General features: G+C 39.6%; 3 protein-coding genes across 3 annotated transcripts; 1 reads left to right on the top strand and 2 right to left on the bottom strand.

Annotated features, from left to right (window-relative positions):
* Positions 1-1,574: 1,574 nt before the first annotated feature.
* On the bottom strand, positions 1,575-7,537 carry LOC143521568 (sorting nexin-5). Its single transcript, XM_077014558.1, has 14 exons — positions 7,398-7,537; positions 6,967-7,074; positions 6,782-6,889; positions 6,541-6,610; positions 6,195-6,322; positions 6,001-6,084; positions 5,383-5,457; positions 5,261-5,291; positions 5,054-5,138; positions 4,891-4,930; positions 4,685-4,771; positions 4,440-4,529; positions 4,212-4,277; positions 1,575-3,851 (listed from the first exon to the last, which is right to left on the bottom strand). The coding sequence occupies exons 1-14, from the start codon at positions 7,398-7,400 to the stop codon at positions 3,711-3,713; spliced, it is 1,116 nt and encodes a 371-aa protein (XP_076870673.1). The 5' UTR covers positions 7,401-7,537; the 3' UTR covers positions 1,575-3,710.
* On the bottom strand, positions 6,874-15,123 carry ccdc174 (coiled-coil domain containing 174). The gene is made up of 11 exons (XM_077014557.1): positions 14,975-15,123; positions 13,417-13,521; positions 13,219-13,319; positions 13,053-13,111; positions 12,789-12,948; positions 12,593-12,688; positions 12,377-12,513; positions 12,158-12,252; positions 11,281-11,413; positions 10,974-11,138; positions 6,874-10,812 (listed from the first exon to the last, which is right to left on the bottom strand). The coding sequence occupies exons 1-11, from the start codon at positions 15,011-15,013 to the stop codon at positions 10,523-10,525; spliced, it is 1,380 nt and encodes a 459-aa protein (XP_076870672.1). The 5' UTR covers positions 15,014-15,123; the 3' UTR covers positions 6,874-10,522.
* ghrl (ghrelin/obestatin prepropeptide) lies at positions 13,669-17,862 on the top strand. The gene is made up of 6 exons (XM_077014559.1): positions 13,669-14,009; positions 15,881-15,967; positions 16,201-16,309; positions 16,416-16,499; positions 17,293-17,401; positions 17,486-17,862. The coding sequence occupies exons 3-6, from the start codon at positions 16,202-16,204 to the stop codon at positions 17,488-17,490; spliced, it is 306 nt and encodes a 101-aa protein (XP_076870674.1). The 5' UTR covers positions 13,669-14,009; positions 15,881-15,967; position 16,201; the 3' UTR covers positions 17,491-17,862.
* Positions 17,863-17,866: the final 4 nt, after the last annotated feature.

Raw genomic sequence — 17,866 nt, 5'->3', positions numbered from 1 at the left:
TCTGTTACCGCGTTCTTCCAATGACCTTCAGATCAGACCAGAAATAGACTGTGTGGTGCGGAATACCACCTGGTCATGACTGCAGCGCCCCCTCTAAACTAATTCACCAGTTTAGAAAACGAGCTAAACTCCACTGAGCAATTTATACCCAAAGATCTCTTACCATCACTCTGTACATTACCTGGGAGAGTACTTAGAACACTTAGAGATATTTAGAACAGACACTAAAGTTACCTAACTCTCACTGGTAAAAATATATATTATACATTATATATTCTTATACATTAGGTTGTATTGCCATCCATTTATAAAATTTCTGCAGTTAATTTGTGTCTCTTCATGATCATTTATGTATATTTTGTCATCGTCAGCATTTGCTAAAACCCAGGGAGTCTGAGCTGTTAGCATGTTGCTGTACCTGCTCCTCCAGGTGAGGTACAGGAGCTGACATGAGGTAGAAGTGACTTGGAACCAATATCATGTGTCACCCGTGGCTCTCATTTAAGCAGCATGGGTTCAGAAACATGAGACCCACTCCGTCAGGTGTGCTGTACTGAACTTTGAAATGGTACAGAAAAAGCAGAGTATGCCATTTCTACTCTAAAGAAGAGCTTCAGAAAATTCACACAAAGCAAGCACAAAACAGAACTGGCTAATGGGAGAAAATGGGGAGATAAGCAAAAAGTTGAAACGGTACAAAGATGGTAAACTTTACTACACACACACACATACACACATACACAAAAGACAGCATAATGAAACTTTAACCAGGACACACACAAAAAACTTAAACAATAAATTTCTGAATGCTACAAAACACACACACACACCCATATATATATATATGATGGCACAAGCTTCATTTTCTAAAGTGCACTGAGTACAGATGCAGTGGTTTATTACTTCATTTGGTGCAACTGGGGCTGAGAGTGCCTTTTTTATACTGAGCAGCACTATAATAGAGGGTAAATGATAGCCAAACCTTTCTTGTGAATTATATTTCAGACTCATTCTGCAATTAAAGTTTTTATGTCTACACTTTGATTAGACAGTGATAGAATCCCAGACAACATATGCAAAAGAACAGCATTAAAGTTTAAAATCATGTGACAAGAAATACAGGTGTAGTTGTGAACGGTTCCTTCCAGTTAAACATCCTGTGACATGTTATCTCACACATTTCCCCATACCTTAATATCTTTTCCACATTGATCAGATATCCTAGCTAACATACTTTCATAAGAGGCCATTTCTATGAACAAGTTCACCCATTCTATCAGGTCAGGTATTTTAACCATGTTTCATCTTCAGTGTCACATTCTAAGTCAATATCTTTTAATTGTTCTCATTATTACTGCCAATGTCATTAGCTATTCCATAAATCACAGATGCCTTATGGCTTTCCTTAGATAGTGTAATGTTGGGTACATGATACAAATACAGACACTTGCAGACTGAAACATGAGTAATTTAATGGACGAGGCAGTCTCGCAACACAGTTCAGATATGTTATGCAAAAAAAAAATGTAGCAATATATACACAAAATCCAAACAGGTAATCGGGAGTTGTCCAAGTCAGACACATACATTCAATAGGCAAATTAAACCAGGCAAAAGTACAAAAGGGGTAATCTATAGAATCAATGCGCAAAACAGACCAGATAGAACCATGAATCAGATAGGAAGATAAATACTCGGTATGCTTTAAACAAAGTGTAGGCAATACTTCGCAAAGACGGTAAGATATGACTAGCTTAAAAAGTCCTGTATAATGAGCAACAGGTGGCCTAGAAATCAGGGGAGGAGGAACTGTGCCAGCGTTGTAGAGCATGCTGGGAATTGGAGTCTCTGTGATCGGGGGGCGTGAAATCTGGAAGCCATACAACTCATTCTCTTACTAAATCTTTGTCTGGTCTAGTCCAGTGTTTAGTTAATTTACATAGGTCCAAACAGGTGTCATATAATTTAATATCTGATAAACCAAGTCCACACATCCATCTCGAAGTATACTACAGTACCTTCTTTTGTATTCTGGGTTTTTTCCACAGAAACTCCATCATATTGTTTTACTGTTTAAATATATGAGAGTGTATTAAAAGTATATATATAATTTATTTTAGATAACCTCTCCCCATAAAGAAAGATTTATTCTTTTCTCTAGATTTGATTTTATTTTCTGTAATAATGATTCAAAGTATTGTTCCTCCACCTCACCACTAAGTCTGATTCCCAAATAAATAAGCTAAGTCACAATTTTTTAATTAATGCAGGGTGACAATCTTTCAATATTTGCATTGCTTCTGATTTAGACTAGTTATCTTTATATTCAGATATCTTTGAGTATTGCTGAGTAATATCCATTATTAACTGGTCTAGAATTCAGTGGGTCCCCTAAAAGTAATCATCTGCATACATCAGCAATTTGTGTTCTTTTCTGTCTCCATAGACTCCATAGATTTTATTTTCCCATCAGCTCTAATTATGGACACCAGTGGTTCAAGTACCATAATGAATAACAGCCTCAAGGGGCATCCCTGGCGTGTTCCTATTTCTTGACTGAAAAAGGATGAGATTAATCCATTGGTTATTATTGCTGCACTAGGACTTGCATACAAAATACTGCTATAGAGAGGCCAAATCCAAACTTGTTTAGCACTCCAAGCATAAATCCCCACTCAACTCTATCAAACGCCTTTTCCACATCTAAAGAAATGGCCAAAACTGGTGTATTCTTTGACCTATTGAGCCATAACATTGAGCCATGTAATAGTCTTCTCATATTAGGGGAATTGAGACCTCCAGATGGCCGCGTACGCCAGGGTGAATCTGATATCCCGCTCCCGTTTCAGCCTCGCCACAATAGTGAACATTCTTTTGTTTTTTGTGCCAGTTGTTTGGACATATCCGGGAAAAACAACATCTTGCATCCTTCCCAATCGAGCGCTCCCCTTTGTAGCCCTGATCACTTTTCTCTGGCTGATATCACAGGATCACAGGAACCTGACCAGTATCATTTGGGGTGTCAACATATTGCAAATTGTTTGTCAGGGCCTGTACAGTTTTACCCAGGTCTAATGAGCACGACGTATGGTGTGGAAAGAGTCGAAATTTGCACCACAACTATGTAGAAATAGCACCTGTTTTATTGGTGGCTATGGGGAGGCTACTCAGAGAGAGGCTACCCACACACACACACACACACACACACACACACACACACACACACACACACACACACACACACACACACACACACGCACACACACATCTAAAAGTAATTTGCGATTGTCAATCGTTCGCAATTAAAGCAAAATTAAATAATGTTTTTATCATATAACAGTTTAATTGGCAATTATGTGGTAACTGGTAGGCTAACAATTTAAAACACTGTGCATAATAGCTGCATTACTATTAAGTACAATATGAATATAAAACAGTTTATAACAATTACAGGTGCACTCTTTGTTGTGGCTCGCTATCTCACAGCAAGACAAAGGGCCAAAACATTTTGAAATCAAGTCAAACATTTACATACAGGTTTGGGAGATAATTACTAGCCATTTGACATTACAGTGCAATATTAACTTTATGATTTGATTTGTGCTATACTTCAAATCTTAAAATCACTCTTTCATCACCCTTAGTGACATCCCATTTTTGATGTGCACTTCAGGTGTGTGGCACTTCAGGTGTGTGGCACTTCAGGTGTGTTACACAGCGAGCCCTTTACAGGCTTCCAGGTACTGTGAGAGGAGTACAGAGCTCTCCCGTGCCACGCTCAGCTGATTCTCACACCAGCCAATCAGAAAGTCTTGCAGCACCTGAACACGGGCCCTACGGTAACGCCCAATCTAAGACAAACAGAACAAGCACATGAACAATGTCATTCATACATCAATTATTTAAATAACATATATGAATCACTGAGTGGATACTCAGAGATGCATCTGTGGCCAGTGCTGCACACACAGTGAATATAAAGTTCACTATTATCCAGCACTAAAGCTTAACCTATGAATGTGTTACATTTCTCTTACCCAACAGCATGAAGCATAATGCTTGTAACACATTTCACTTAGTGTTGTACACATTTCACCAAACTCGATGCATTAAACCCAGCATAACAAAGGCGGTAATTGCTGTACATATATGGGCAATACACCAGTGAAGAATCATGAAAGGTCAAACAACCTCTACCAAAAATCCTCTACCTCTTGTTTAGCCACAGACGAGATAAGGTCAAAATCTTTTTGTGTTGCTTTCTGAACTTCTTCCATCTGCAATGCCATACAGACAAAAAGTAAACACTCACTTCATTAACATGCATGTGTTTGATCCAGTATGTGTGTGTGCATGGCGTGTGTAAATAACACTCACTACATTAACACGTATGTGTTTGTCCCAGTATGTTTGTGTGTGTGCGTGTGTATAATACTCACAAGTGCTTTCTTATTGGGTTTAGCTCTGTCTACATTCTTACTGGCATTGTCCAGTTCCACTAGTCTACAGGTTCTTCTGAACAGCATTTCCTACAAAAACAGAACAAAAATGGCCAAATGACCAACATAGGTCTACGAACAATACATGTCAGGAAAAATAGAAGAAAAAAACCTTCTGGCTCACTTTGGAAAATTTAAATTTAGATGTAATTACGCCAACATTAGTGTAGTTTGTGGAGACACACCCTCTTTGCCTCCTGGTAACGAGACTCAAGCTCCAGACCCAACCCCAGGGTGGACATATCATTGTCAGATTCTTTTTCAATTTTACCCTGAAAAGATAATTACCACTCATAGCTGAATCAGCTTTAATAGATACATACTAGTGATGTAGTAAATAACACAATAATTAACCCAATATTTCCATTATTACCATTTTAGTCTTACTTACTTTCATTGCTTCAATGATATCAGAGAGCTTCAGACAAATCCTAACAAAAACAGCATTACGGTTGTAAAAGCTGTGTTTAATCCCAGTGAGCAATGCAACGCTATAGTCCCTTGTGTCAGACAAGCTCAAAAACACTATCATCATGTCAGAAACACACGCTTACTTGGAGAAGGCCACAGCATCTGGGTTCTCCTGGTTAACACAAAGATGTAATGATGTGGAGAAATGGCCACAAGCCAAAGCAAGTTCTGAAACACACACACACACACACACACACACACACACACACACACACACACACATCTCGTACTGTGCTGTCTTCCTCTGAACATAAAATGCTGTACTTGTACTTACAGAAAGTGATTCTTACTTTGCTTTGTCAGTACCACATCAAGGAATTTCTGTTGGAAAAGAAATGGCAGATCAACCTCAATTAAAGTAATTGGATTAAGACTTGAAAAAAGATTTTTAAAAAGGAAAAGAATGAACTACCTCCGTTGACACTTTAAAGAGAACAGAGAGATTTGTGGTTCTCTCTCTCTCACTCTGAAATAATTCATCTACATCCTGAGGAGATGAAATGAACAACAATATAATTTTAATGAAATACATATTTTTCCTAATAAATTGTTTCCCCAATGAACACCTAACCCCCCCCCCCCCCCCCCCCCCATACACACACCCTCACCACCCATGAAACCACCCATGAACTGTCACTAACACTGAGTTTCCCTAATCCTAACTCCTCTCCTCTTTTCTACACTCAAAGAAATGCCACTGATGTTAATCTCTGTTGAAATCTCTGATGAAATGTCTAAAACTACTGTGTGGAAATCTCTTAGCTCCAGCCATAAGGACACACAGCAATCAGGCACCAAAAGGCAATGGTACAAAGACTCTCTCTCACACCCACATGCACACTCACACCAACATGCACACCTACAGCAATACCCACACCAACATCCACACCTATACCCATGTGCACATCCACACCTACCTCACACACACACACACACACACACACACACACACACACACACACACACACACACACACACACACGTATAGCTATGCCCACATCCACACCAAGCCACCAGTCCATGCACACACCTTGTGACCTTCCTTCCTCATCTCTTCCACAGCTTGACTCAGGCGGTTAAGGATGCCCTTTTTGATACGTTGTTTTCCAGTTGACTAGAAGACAAGAAACAAAACAAAAATAAATGTAACAATACAGTACAAGAAAAAAGATGCATAGAAGTGCATATGAGAGAGAGAGAAAGAGAGAAAGAGAGAGAGACTACCTCAGAGCTGCTAAGGAAGCTGTGGAGTTCTTTGCTTTTGCTCAGAATAGTGTGTGCTGCCACCTGCTGGAGGTAAAGCTCTAAAGCTTTACAGTAAACTTGCCATTTATCTCCCAGAGACAGGAAACCTACATATAGGGGAAACGTCTGACTGTATGCACAGAAACATGTGCATAAACACATAAACAATATAAATACATAATATATAATATAAATACATAAACCAATAAAATTTGCATATACTCATTGTACCAAATGCCAGGTTTATGTGCGAGGAGTTTATCAATTAAGCTATACACAGGTTTTCTTGTCATTACTGTAATGGGCCTGGGTGGGTCCAACGTACCAAGCTGTTTCAGCACCTTCGCCTGCGTATGGGAGTGTGAAGACAGAGGCTTTCCTGGCAGAGGAGGAAACTGCGTGCAGAAGATCAAGTTGAGCAATCCTAGTATTGTGTGTCATATCAAAATCGTGCACTACAACATCATCACAGCATTTGAATACGAGGCAGATTTCAGTCTTAAGTGTCTGCAGTGAGCAGTAATTCTCCTAATGCCCAGCAGACGTCATTCAGAGGAAACACTTACTATGACTCCCTGGAGTCCCGGGACGTCTTCCTGGGAGAAGAGGCTCTGCTGAAGCCAGACAAAATCCTCGTACGTCCTGAAAACACACACTCCCCCACTGCCACTCAACTAGGAGAAAGTAAGAAGAATATAGATCTTCTTTTTTTTTTACACTTAAGCCATACAATGTAAAGTTGGTGACTCACGTTCTGGGATGTAATGGCAAAAGTCAGAGTATCTCCATCCTGACTGACGTCGGAGATTTTAATGCTACTGGCATTCACATTTAGTGCAGACTCTTCATTTGATCCATCCTAAAACACTCGCAATGTTAAGAAAATTAAAGGTGTGCATATGACTTATATAAAGAGCTTAAACCCATGTTACTGTTCCCTGAGAGTATGGACAAAAGGAAAGAGCATGAAAATACTAGTTTGAGCTGCTATCTTGAGTTACATCAACTCAAGTTCATGTAAAGAACTAAATAAGCAAAATGAAATAGACATAGGTATAACAAATAATCAACCCAGGTCTGCTCTATTTCAGTCTTTTCACTATTGCTTTTTTAACTTTGCCTTTATGCTCTGCAGCAGGTGTCACAAAGATCATGTGATTATCCCAATAAGGACTCACTTACCATTTTCTGGAATGTCCCAATAATCTTTAGTGCAAAACTTATTGACTGCAAAAAGCTCAATCAAAAAGACAAACTATCACATGAACACCCAGGAATTCCCTCCGTTTTGCTGACAGAAAGATATTCTGCTTCACATCTCATCCAACTGTTTGTTGTAGAGCCACTCTCACAAATCGCCAGCACACACAACTGAGGAAAGCAGGATATCCTGTGAGTCAAAGGTCACAGCAGTCCCGTGATATGGCTGCGCGGAGCAGGCATTTGGCTTGTTAAGTTATTGTAGTCTGTGGGAGTCAGTGACAGAGAAAGACTTTTAGTATGGGTTCAGTCTCTTTAGTCTCTCTCGTTCTCTGCCATTTCCACTGACTTCTGCTGAATGTTTTTATTAAAACTACAATAAACTATGTAAATCAACCATAAGTTCAAATCAATATTTTGGCTCTTTTAAAGATAAACCTGTGTTTTTGTTTAAAAATTAATCAATAACATGAAAACGTCTATCATGAAAACATTTGCTTCTGACAATGAGACAAGTAGTCTAGATGCCCTGGTGCCCTCTACACGCGCACACATTAGCTACATCTCCAGATACTCCACCTGGATGGTGCTGCTGTAATAGTGAGGAAGGTTTTTCGCCTGCAATGTCACTAATGTATTTGAATATTTCACATACACATTTAACCAAATTCAGTTTCCTGTAGGCCACAGTGTTCTGCAACATACATCTGTAACTGTTTAAATTTTATGGAACTAAATTTGTGATCTTATCTGAGTTATTGATTCATTCAACATGCTCCGCCTTTCAAACGTTCTCATATATACCACAAATCGCACTAGTCAACAGATTTACACTTTCAGAAAGTAAAATTGACAAGCGATTTTGCTTCCTGTTAAAAAATATCAATATTGCTCATATGCATCAGTTCAACAAGGGTCATTTATTAGTTGACAGTGAGCAACAACAGATTGTGGTTTGTCCGAGATGGGAAGCACCATGCAGAGCTGAACGCAGGGGCATGGGGCTGGGTCCAGGTAGACAGAGAACAAGCTTACAGCAGACGGCATGCGGCAGTCTGCCTCAATAACCATGACTTACAGCAGATTGCACGTGGCAGTCTGCCTCAATAACTATGACTTACAGCAGACTGCATGCAGCAGTCTGCCTCAATAACCATGACTTACAGCAGACGGCATGCGGCACTCTGCCTCAATAACCATGACTTACAGCAGACTGCACGTGGCAGTCTGCCTCAATAACCATGACTTACAGCAGACTGCATGCAGCAGTCTGCCTCAATAACCATCACTTACAGCAGACGGCATGCGGCACTCTGCCTCAATAACCATGACTTGCAGCAGTCTGCCTCAATAACCATGACTTACAGCAGACGGCATGCAGCAGTCTGCCTCAATAACCATGACTTACAGCAGACCGCATGTGAGTCTGCCTCAATAACCATGACTTACAACAGACGGCATGCAGCAGTCTGCCTCAATAACCATGACTTACAGCAGACGGCATGCAGCAGTCTGCCTCAATAACCATGACTTACAGCAGACGGCATGCAGCAGTCTGCCTCAATAACCATGACTTACAGCAGACGGCATGCAGCAGTCTGCCTCAATAACCATGACTTACAGCAGACGGCATGCAGCAGTCTGCCTCAATAACCATGACTTACAGCAGACGGCATGCAGCAGTCTGCCTCAATAACCATGACTTACAGCAGACGGCATGCAGCAGTCTGCCTCAATAACCATGACTTACAGCAGACCGCATGTGAGACTGCCTCAATAACCATGACTTACAGCAGATCGCATGTGGCAGTCATGAGGAAATTGCACTGTTCGGACCTCAAATATGCATCATGAATTAAGAGGTACAGTCAAATTCAGAAACCTTTCAGAACTGTTCGGTGCATTTTGGGACAGCCTGTTTGTGCCAGATTTTACTCACTGCATCAGAAAGATCTGTGACTGCTCAGATACAATACCAAACCCTCCCTGCTGTCAGGAGCTCAGAACAGCCAAACTCCACATGGACTAAGATTAAGAGAGACGTACATGAGCTACTTAAGAAGCACAGAAGGACCAGCTTGAGAGGTGCACAAGGATTTATACATTTGCATACTGTTCGTAATTTAGATGGTGTAGTGCCAATATAAAAAGGATTAGGATTATAAATCTTAAACATTTAACCTTGCTGTTCTCAAAATCCCAAACTGCACTCCTCCAACTTCCATTTCATTTTACAGCAAGTATAATGAGAAACAGATCTACTTAAGCTTTCTAATAATGGTAAACTTAACATGTATCTGATTTTCACTCTTTTTCTGGCTTCTGGCATAATATCATACCATTTTATTCAGATACTTATTAGAGGGGTGAAAGTGCGTCAACTTAGAGATGGGCAGAGGTTCAAAGAGGTTCAATCAGACTGAGATCTTTATAGATCTGAGAGCATCATTAAAACCTCTGACATATAGCAGATCCCAGTATGTGTTATTCAGTTATAGCTCTGGACACTTTTAATAAAACTGTCAAATAGATTTAAAAAAAATCAATCAAGACATGAAATTCTTTCTGACATCTTTATGACTGAAAAAAGTAAATCACAATTTCAATATCCTGTTGTTTTAGATGTAGACTTGATGTCCTGTAGAGTTTAATATGAATTAGTATTTATCTTGTCAAAAAAATAGAATTAACTCCCCATTTCAAGAAGCACATAACAGTCTAACAGATCCCGTGATGTGAATAAATACACCAGGCCCACCTCAGGCGTTTCACCATCACATGTTCTGCAAGACTGTAACCTGTTGGTAACCTGTTGTTTGTGGGAGCAAATGGCTGTCACTTGCTGTGCTAGTTGAGGAGCAATGTAAGAGGAATGAATCTGAATGATGTCAAATAAACCAGACCTTCTTTCCATCATCCGTGTGGTTTGTGACACTATTATCCAGCTGGAGTGCTGAGTCAGATTACACTCATATCAGATGTTGAAACCTAGACCTGTTCTGACGGATCTTTACAAATGTCCGATTCCTCCAAATGCTGCTTACGTCACGTCGATAAACACAAGTGAAGAGAGGTGCATCACCAGACCTACAAAGTTGACTGGACATTCACACGGAGTGTTTGTAGAAGGACAAAAGGTCATCAAGACTCCGTGTCTGAGCAGGCGGGGCTTGTGGGGTTTCTTGAGATTGTGAACATCTAGACTGGCTTGGAAAAGGTTCCGATGTATTTTGTGCTCCTTTCTGTGACTCAGACCATTGAAAGGCCACTTTTCCTTTGCTACGCTCCGGTGCCTGAGACCTGCCCCTTTTGTCCTCTGTAAAATATGAAGTGGGCGGGGCAAACTCTGACTCCCGCTCATCCCGACGACGACTTGTCCACTGACCCAAAAAGAATTCTGTAAGTAGAAATAATAAAAAGGTCAAAATGACTAGATAATCGTGTATAAATGGATATGTTTAGATTAGTTATGCTCAGACACACAGCAGACTGTAATATGCTTATATATATATATATGTGTGTGTGTGTGTGTGTGTGTGTGTGTGTGCGTGTCATCACCTTTGCCTCTGTCCCACTCTCTCACATGTGGTACTCCTGGCCTAGTGTCTTTTCTTTCTTGAATTATAACCTCCACCTTCGGCATTTTAGGTGCAGGGGGTGGAGGCCCAATCAAATCACCAGCCTTGTCCTCATCCTCAGGAACTGCTGCATCAGCAATAGGAACTGAAAGAAAGCAGAAATTTCACACTGACATCTACACCAACTAAGGTGGATGTATTTTCACAAACACTGTCTGAATGCATATCTGCCATCTCATGGTCACGGCATCTTTAACAAACAGCATATATACACAATATATACACACCTTCTTCCTCTTCTGCCCCCGACTCCAGCTTGCTTTTCTTCATCTTCCTCATCCTCACTTTAGCCAAGCGAGCCTCAAGCACAGATTTCCTCTTCTCCTTCAGCTGCTCTCGTTTGGTGCGCTGCACTGTGGTCTGCAGGCAGAATATTCAGGAGAATGAGAAAAACGCGCACAAAACCACAAGCTTAGCACACAGAAGAACTACCTAACATGCAGACTAAGTTTCGATAACCTGTGCTATCGACACAATCATTGCTATATCATGAAAAAATGAGTTTCAGGAAGTTACAAATTACAGTTTAGCATTTAGCTAATCAAATAGCTAGGCATCTTAGTCCTCATATTGTAATGGTTTTATAACCAATTTTTGTGACATTATTTAAAAAATTTAATTAACAGTGCAGCAAGTGTGTTTATTTCATCCTATATATTAGTTTGAAATGTCCTGTATTCTATTCAGAAACACTACTAAAATGAGCCAGAAAATGGCACTAGCAGAATGATGGTAAAATATTATATCATTATGGTGAACCCTTCACAAGCCATGGTTTAAGACTGGTCTCTTCTATGCTGAACAAAATGATTTACATTTGTTGGATCACTCAAATTCAGTATTTATCTGGAACATCCAAGGCTGGTCAGGGCTCTCAGAGCACAGAGACAAAAATATCTGAACCATTTAGAAGGTTCATTTGCATATCGCAGATGTCTCAGTATAAACAGTGCACTGGCCAATACTGCAATAATGAATAAAGGGAAACACTGTTTGAGTAATGATACACACATCTATATGTGCAATCTACAGAGATGAATGTTAGCCAGCACAGCTTATTATTATGAATTTATAAGGTAATTTTGGTGTTTGCTTCATCCCCACCTGATCTCTCAGCATATCAAGAGTTTCTCTCTGTTTATGTCGTTGTTCCTCATCCTGAGAAAAAGCAAAGTATCCAACACCCAGCTCTCTGGCCTCTAAAACAAACACAAACATCCTGTTGACTGCCAGCTCTCAGTTTCATGTAAGACAGACATTTGGTAGAGTACGGGTAATGGTCTGAGGGTCAGTGGATCCTCCTCCACTGCACATCTCTCTCACCTTGTTCACGGATGTTTTCATAGTGAATGGGCCCCACGGGCCTCTTCATCTGCTCCTCTTCCTCCCTTTCCCATTGTTCTCTCTGCATCTCTCGTCTCATGTCTTCAGACAACAGAGTCCTATCGGCTCCGATAACTCTGCAGTGAGACAAACACACACTTGTAGATGGACTTACAAAGCACAATGAGATATACTGATTTTGTCCACGTGTTGTACCTCTTGCCCTGTAAGTCTTGATCCATTTTCTGAAACTCTGGTAGGTCTTTTCTTAGACACTTTCTTGATCTACCTAAGGCATCAACATAGTCCACCCTGGGGGTGAAAGGAAGGAGAAAGAGAGCACACTTAGGCTTTGTATGATGATTACTAAAGATATAATTTTACTCATTTTAGAATGCAAAACTCATTATACCATTCCTCATCCTCGCTCTGTGGAGGTGGGACAGGGATCTGTGTGTCAGTGTCTTCGCCATCTCTGTCTCCTTTTTCAGCCTGTCTACTGGGTGCCCCTCTATTCTGGTCAATAATCTTCTGAGTGAAGTCAACCAAGTAAAGACTTTCAGTCTCTTCATCTACACAAGAAAAGCACAAGAGGGTTCAGGAGTTGCCAGCTGTTGAAAAGTATAAAGTAGAACCAACCCCATCAGGCCATATTCCCAAAAACAGGACTGTGTACCTGGGAAATCCCCTTTAGTCATTTGTTCGTACAGACGGGCCTTCTCCTCCAACTTCTGCCTAAAATAATGCAAAAAGAGGGTATTGTTATTGTATATGATTAAAATAAAAGTGCAAGGCCAGTGCATTGAAGTGGCTGAGCCAAGATATATTCTGTCTGTTTTTACCTTGATTTGTCTAAGGTGTTTTCTTCCTCTGTAGCTTTCTCTACATCCCGCTGAGCACGAGCGGACACCCCTTCATTCTGCTTGCTCCAAATACTGGGCTTCTGCACATCAAGCAATCCATACAAAATGAATCCTTCTGTATAATGAGGCAGACATCACTGTGACATCTACGTGTTATTTCTAGTTGGGATGACTTGCCTTTGTTTTGGTGTGTAATGTAGGTACAGCTCCTGTGTCCTTTGCAAGTCTTTCCTGTTTGAATGACTCTTGCTTCCGATAAAGCTCTGCTTTCAAATCAACCAGCTATTGACACATATTTAGGGAAACAAGTCAACAAATATCAAGTGATTTAATGTTTTACTTATGCAGTGCCTATTGGCATCATTTTTGTTTTGAATTAATAGGTTTTTATTTAACCTGACATCGTTTTCTATTCAGAAATTGGTTTTAGATGTGCCAATTAGATTCTTTTGTCTCTCAAAATGGGAAGTGTGAGTGTCAGTAAAACAGGCCCTTTGGCTTGTGAGCCTGGAAGATCCAAAAATTAATTAGTGATGTCAAAAGAATATGCAATCCACTGCTAAGCCTCCAGAACAGAAAGGGTATGTTACAAATGGCTTTAAAGTACAAAAAAGGCCAGTTGAGCTCAAAGACTTGTGGACAGATGGAATAGCAATATTGTGGAGGATGAAAATGAAATGCCCATGCTGCAAAGACTGTGAATTACAGTATCTGTAACTACAATTACTGTCAACCACAGCAGGACAAAATCTAAAGTTGCCAGAAAAACAGTAAGTGCTCATCATCCATTGCAATGTTTCAAAACTCGGTTGCTAACTATTTGTCCTATTGCAGTAGGACAAAAACATTCTACAACAGCGAAGCAGCAAAGACATTCTCATGTTCTGGTTAGGGTGCCAATACAGTCCATTTTTGTGGTCTGGTTAGGGTGCCCATAGAGTCCAGTTTTATGTTCTGGTTAGGGTGCCCATACAGTCCAGTTTTGTGTTCTGGTTAGGGTGCCCAGACAGTCCAGTTTTGTGTTCTGGTTAGGGTGCCCAGACAGTCCAGTTTTGTGTTCTGGTTAGGGTGCCCAGACAGTCCAGTTTTGTGTTCTGGTTAGGGTGCCCAGACAGTCCAGTTTTGTGTTCTGGTTAGGGTGCCCAGACAGTCCAGTTTCGCAGCACAATGTCCTGAACTGGTAGTTGCTTTCCAATATTATTTTAACATGTAATTGGGTCATATACACCTCAAAGCAAATCCTTTGCATTTCACGTGTTTAGCAAATCGCCTTTTTGAAAATACCAAAAAGAAAATTATTCAGTTCTCAGTGGTCAGTGTTAAAACATTCATTGATATTGGAGGTTTCTACAGTAAATTGTTCAGCTGTTAGCTGTACTTGTGAAACATTTATATATTAGCTAGCTAGCTACGTAGCAATCTGCGCTGTACAAAATACCATCGTTATCGAGCTAGCTAATTAGCTAGGCTGGCTAACTGTGACTTACTTTATGATGGTTTAGCCAACACTGTAAAATTAACAGATTAACCATGCAAAAGTACTAATTACATATGACAGTGAATCTGCTTACAATTAACTATACGTATACAAAAGCGTTAGCTAGCTAGATAGCTTAGCTAAATGGTAGCTAAGCTAGCTATCCTGAAAACTAAACGAAATACGTAAAATAAAGAAAACATACAGTAAACTACTTAGTTGCTACTATGCTTGTATTGCTTGTATATGTTAACTTACCGACGAGGCTGTGACATTATATTGCTTTTTTTTATCCATATTATTTTAAGTTGTTAACTTTAAGGGATAGCTAAATGTTTACATACACACCGCCATGTTGAAATCTAAAACGCGGATAACTGGGAACACTCGACCTCTACTGTTGTGGAGAATTACTGCAAAAATGTCAGTCATGATTATTTTATGTTCATTCGACATTAGAAAGTTAATTCTGTCCATGCAACAATATGGTATGATATGATAGTTGAGCCTATTGTTTGTTTTGTTTAAAGGTGACTGGCACATACTGTACATTAAAGTTAAAGTAAAAAAATAAGCTGCCATCTACACTCTTTTTTTAGTCAATTCTCACATTAACAATCACAATATAATATTGCTCACTTAAATACGTATGCAATGTATTAGCTAATAGTATTGCTACGAAAATAAGGCATTTTGGCATTTCACGTTAACATGAGCATATCAGGTATTCAAATAAACAAATATTTCAAAAGATGATTTTGACGAACTATTAAATAACTTGATATGTGAACCGTGTTATCAATAGATAAACGCACTAAGTGTATTTGTTTAAGACCTACTATCGTCTAAATTGCTTCTCTCTCAAACAAAATCTTGTTTAAATAGCACAGTGGTCCAGGTAGAAAATCTTTTCCACTCACCGCTCAAATCATCTCATATTCATTTATCTATTGCATACTTCGAATTGCACTGTAGAACAGCCAGTATCTTCTAATATATATATATATATATATATATATATATATATATATATATATATATATATATATATATATATATATATATATTTTTTTTTTTTTTTTTTTTTTTCACCACATGAATGGACGGGGGCATTCCGCTGTGTTTGCTTTGTCATAGTTATCTCTCTTTACACTCTTAACGTAGAGCTGATATATAGCTGATTAAGACTGAAGACCCCAGTGTAGAGTGAAAGCTGATTCCGAAAGAGCCATCAACCACATACTCAACCAGGTAAGACATTTACATTATAAAACAATCCAGTCAACACTTGTTTTTGTTCACTATGTTTCTAGCCTACTGTTTTATAGGCTTGGGTGTGCATTTCAAATTTTCAGCATTCACAGCAATTGCTGTGCCAGCACTGAAATGACACTCATAGCCATCCATGTCTTCAGGGCTGATTGTTATCAAACATAACTTGTTTATCTTTTACTTCTTAAATACTGGTGATTATCCACTTTTAGGATGTCATACCGGGCCAGTCATGTGGTCTTGCTCCTCTGTGCACTTTCCTTGTGGGCAAAATATGTTCTTTGTGGCTCCAGCTTCCTCAGCCCGACCCAGAAACCACAGGTGGGGTAAAAGACATGCTAGCACCTGTAGTGGTATCTCTGGTTTTACTCACCTACCTAGCTGTCTTAGAGATGAAGAAAAATGACAACGGCTGTGTGTGTTTCAGGGTCATGGAGACCGAAAACAACCTCGAATGGGACGGAGGGCTGAGCCAGACGTCCCTCTGCTGCCAGTGGATCCTCACATCGTGGTACACATGCATACACACACTGAGCTGTTTATTATGTACTCCTACACCTACACCAGTCACCCTATTTTGTGTATTCAGAAGTTACTGGACTAATGACTTCTCCATAGTCACTCCCAGGGAGTTACTCCAGTACCATTTTTCCAATGGCTTTGTTTATTGATAGCCTGAGTATTTTACAATGTGTTAGTGTCAATGTATATTTATAATTCAGCCAATACCTGCACGTTAAATACAAGGTTTTTCATGAATGCCAATGAAGGTTGATGTACACAGGCTAGTCAGTCAGCAGAATACAGTAACAGCAGAAGTGGGGCGTATTTACCATTGATTATAAAATGCATGGCAGCCTTTATAGAGTACAACTGTAGAAGAATTAAACCAATGATATTAATTCTAAAAATTCACAAGTTCAGGGACCAGATACATCTTGTTCACTAACCCAAGCATTGACTACCTTCAATAACACATGGCCAAGGTTTTGTTCTGTAGCTATTTATGCTGCTTAGAGGGTAAGAATACAGAAATGCTGTGTGTACAATACCCCTTATGAAAACCTTACACAACTTAAGGACAACCTATTTTATATCAGAAGGGGAGAAATTCTGGCAAAATAATTTACTGGACTTTGCAAGTGCTCATAGAAAACACTTTTTACATGAATTATGTTCTCAGAATAGCAGTAGTAACACTATTAGAAAGAAAACACAGATGTAGGTAACCTGGGCCTTCACATTTTGAATACATTTGGTTTTTCTATTTTCTCCCATATCGGACTTGCTCTCTCCGAGTCTAGCTGAGCACACCTTTTCAGGTGGGTGTGTCTTTGAGTGATGCAGAATATGAAAAGTATGGCCCAGTGCTGCAGATGATCCTGATGGATGTCCTGGATGTGCCTCCTTTAGGTGGGATGTGACATCATACCATCTGTCTGAAACACTTCATACTGTAATGTGCAAGTCAAATGTATTTGTTTCCATTTGTTTCAGAGTGACCACAATGACAGAAAAGATCAAGATCTTGCAGCTCACTACTGCACAAATAACTTCATAGCCCAATATAGCCAATAAAAATATATTATAATAAAATTAATCTAAGCATCTTGGCTGTTGGCCTAGAATTACCTGGGTTGCAATTAACAATCACAAAACTACAAAATCTGAATCTGGGGAAACAATTTGAGATGTTCTGTATTCAAGGGAATGTGAGTCAAATTTGTCTCTCTGTCCAGTCATTAACTGATGGCAATAGTATAGTCACAAAGCTCAAAAGCAATACCACCTGAAAAACACACATGCAAACCTTCCACTTCAGGCGATTTTTACCCCTTAATTTAAAGAAAGAATGGGCTCTAAATAGGTTAACTAATT

This window comes from Brachyhypopomus gauderio, chromosome 8 (genome assembly GCF_052324685.1).
Source record: "Brachyhypopomus gauderio isolate BG-103 chromosome 8, BGAUD_0.2, whole genome shotgun sequence".
In the NCBI taxonomy this organism is placed as follows: domain Eukaryota; kingdom Metazoa; phylum Chordata; class Actinopteri; order Gymnotiformes; family Hypopomidae; genus Brachyhypopomus; species Brachyhypopomus gauderio.
Note: the sequence above shows the minus strand (reverse complement) of the source record. Positions and strands in the feature narration are given on the sequence as shown.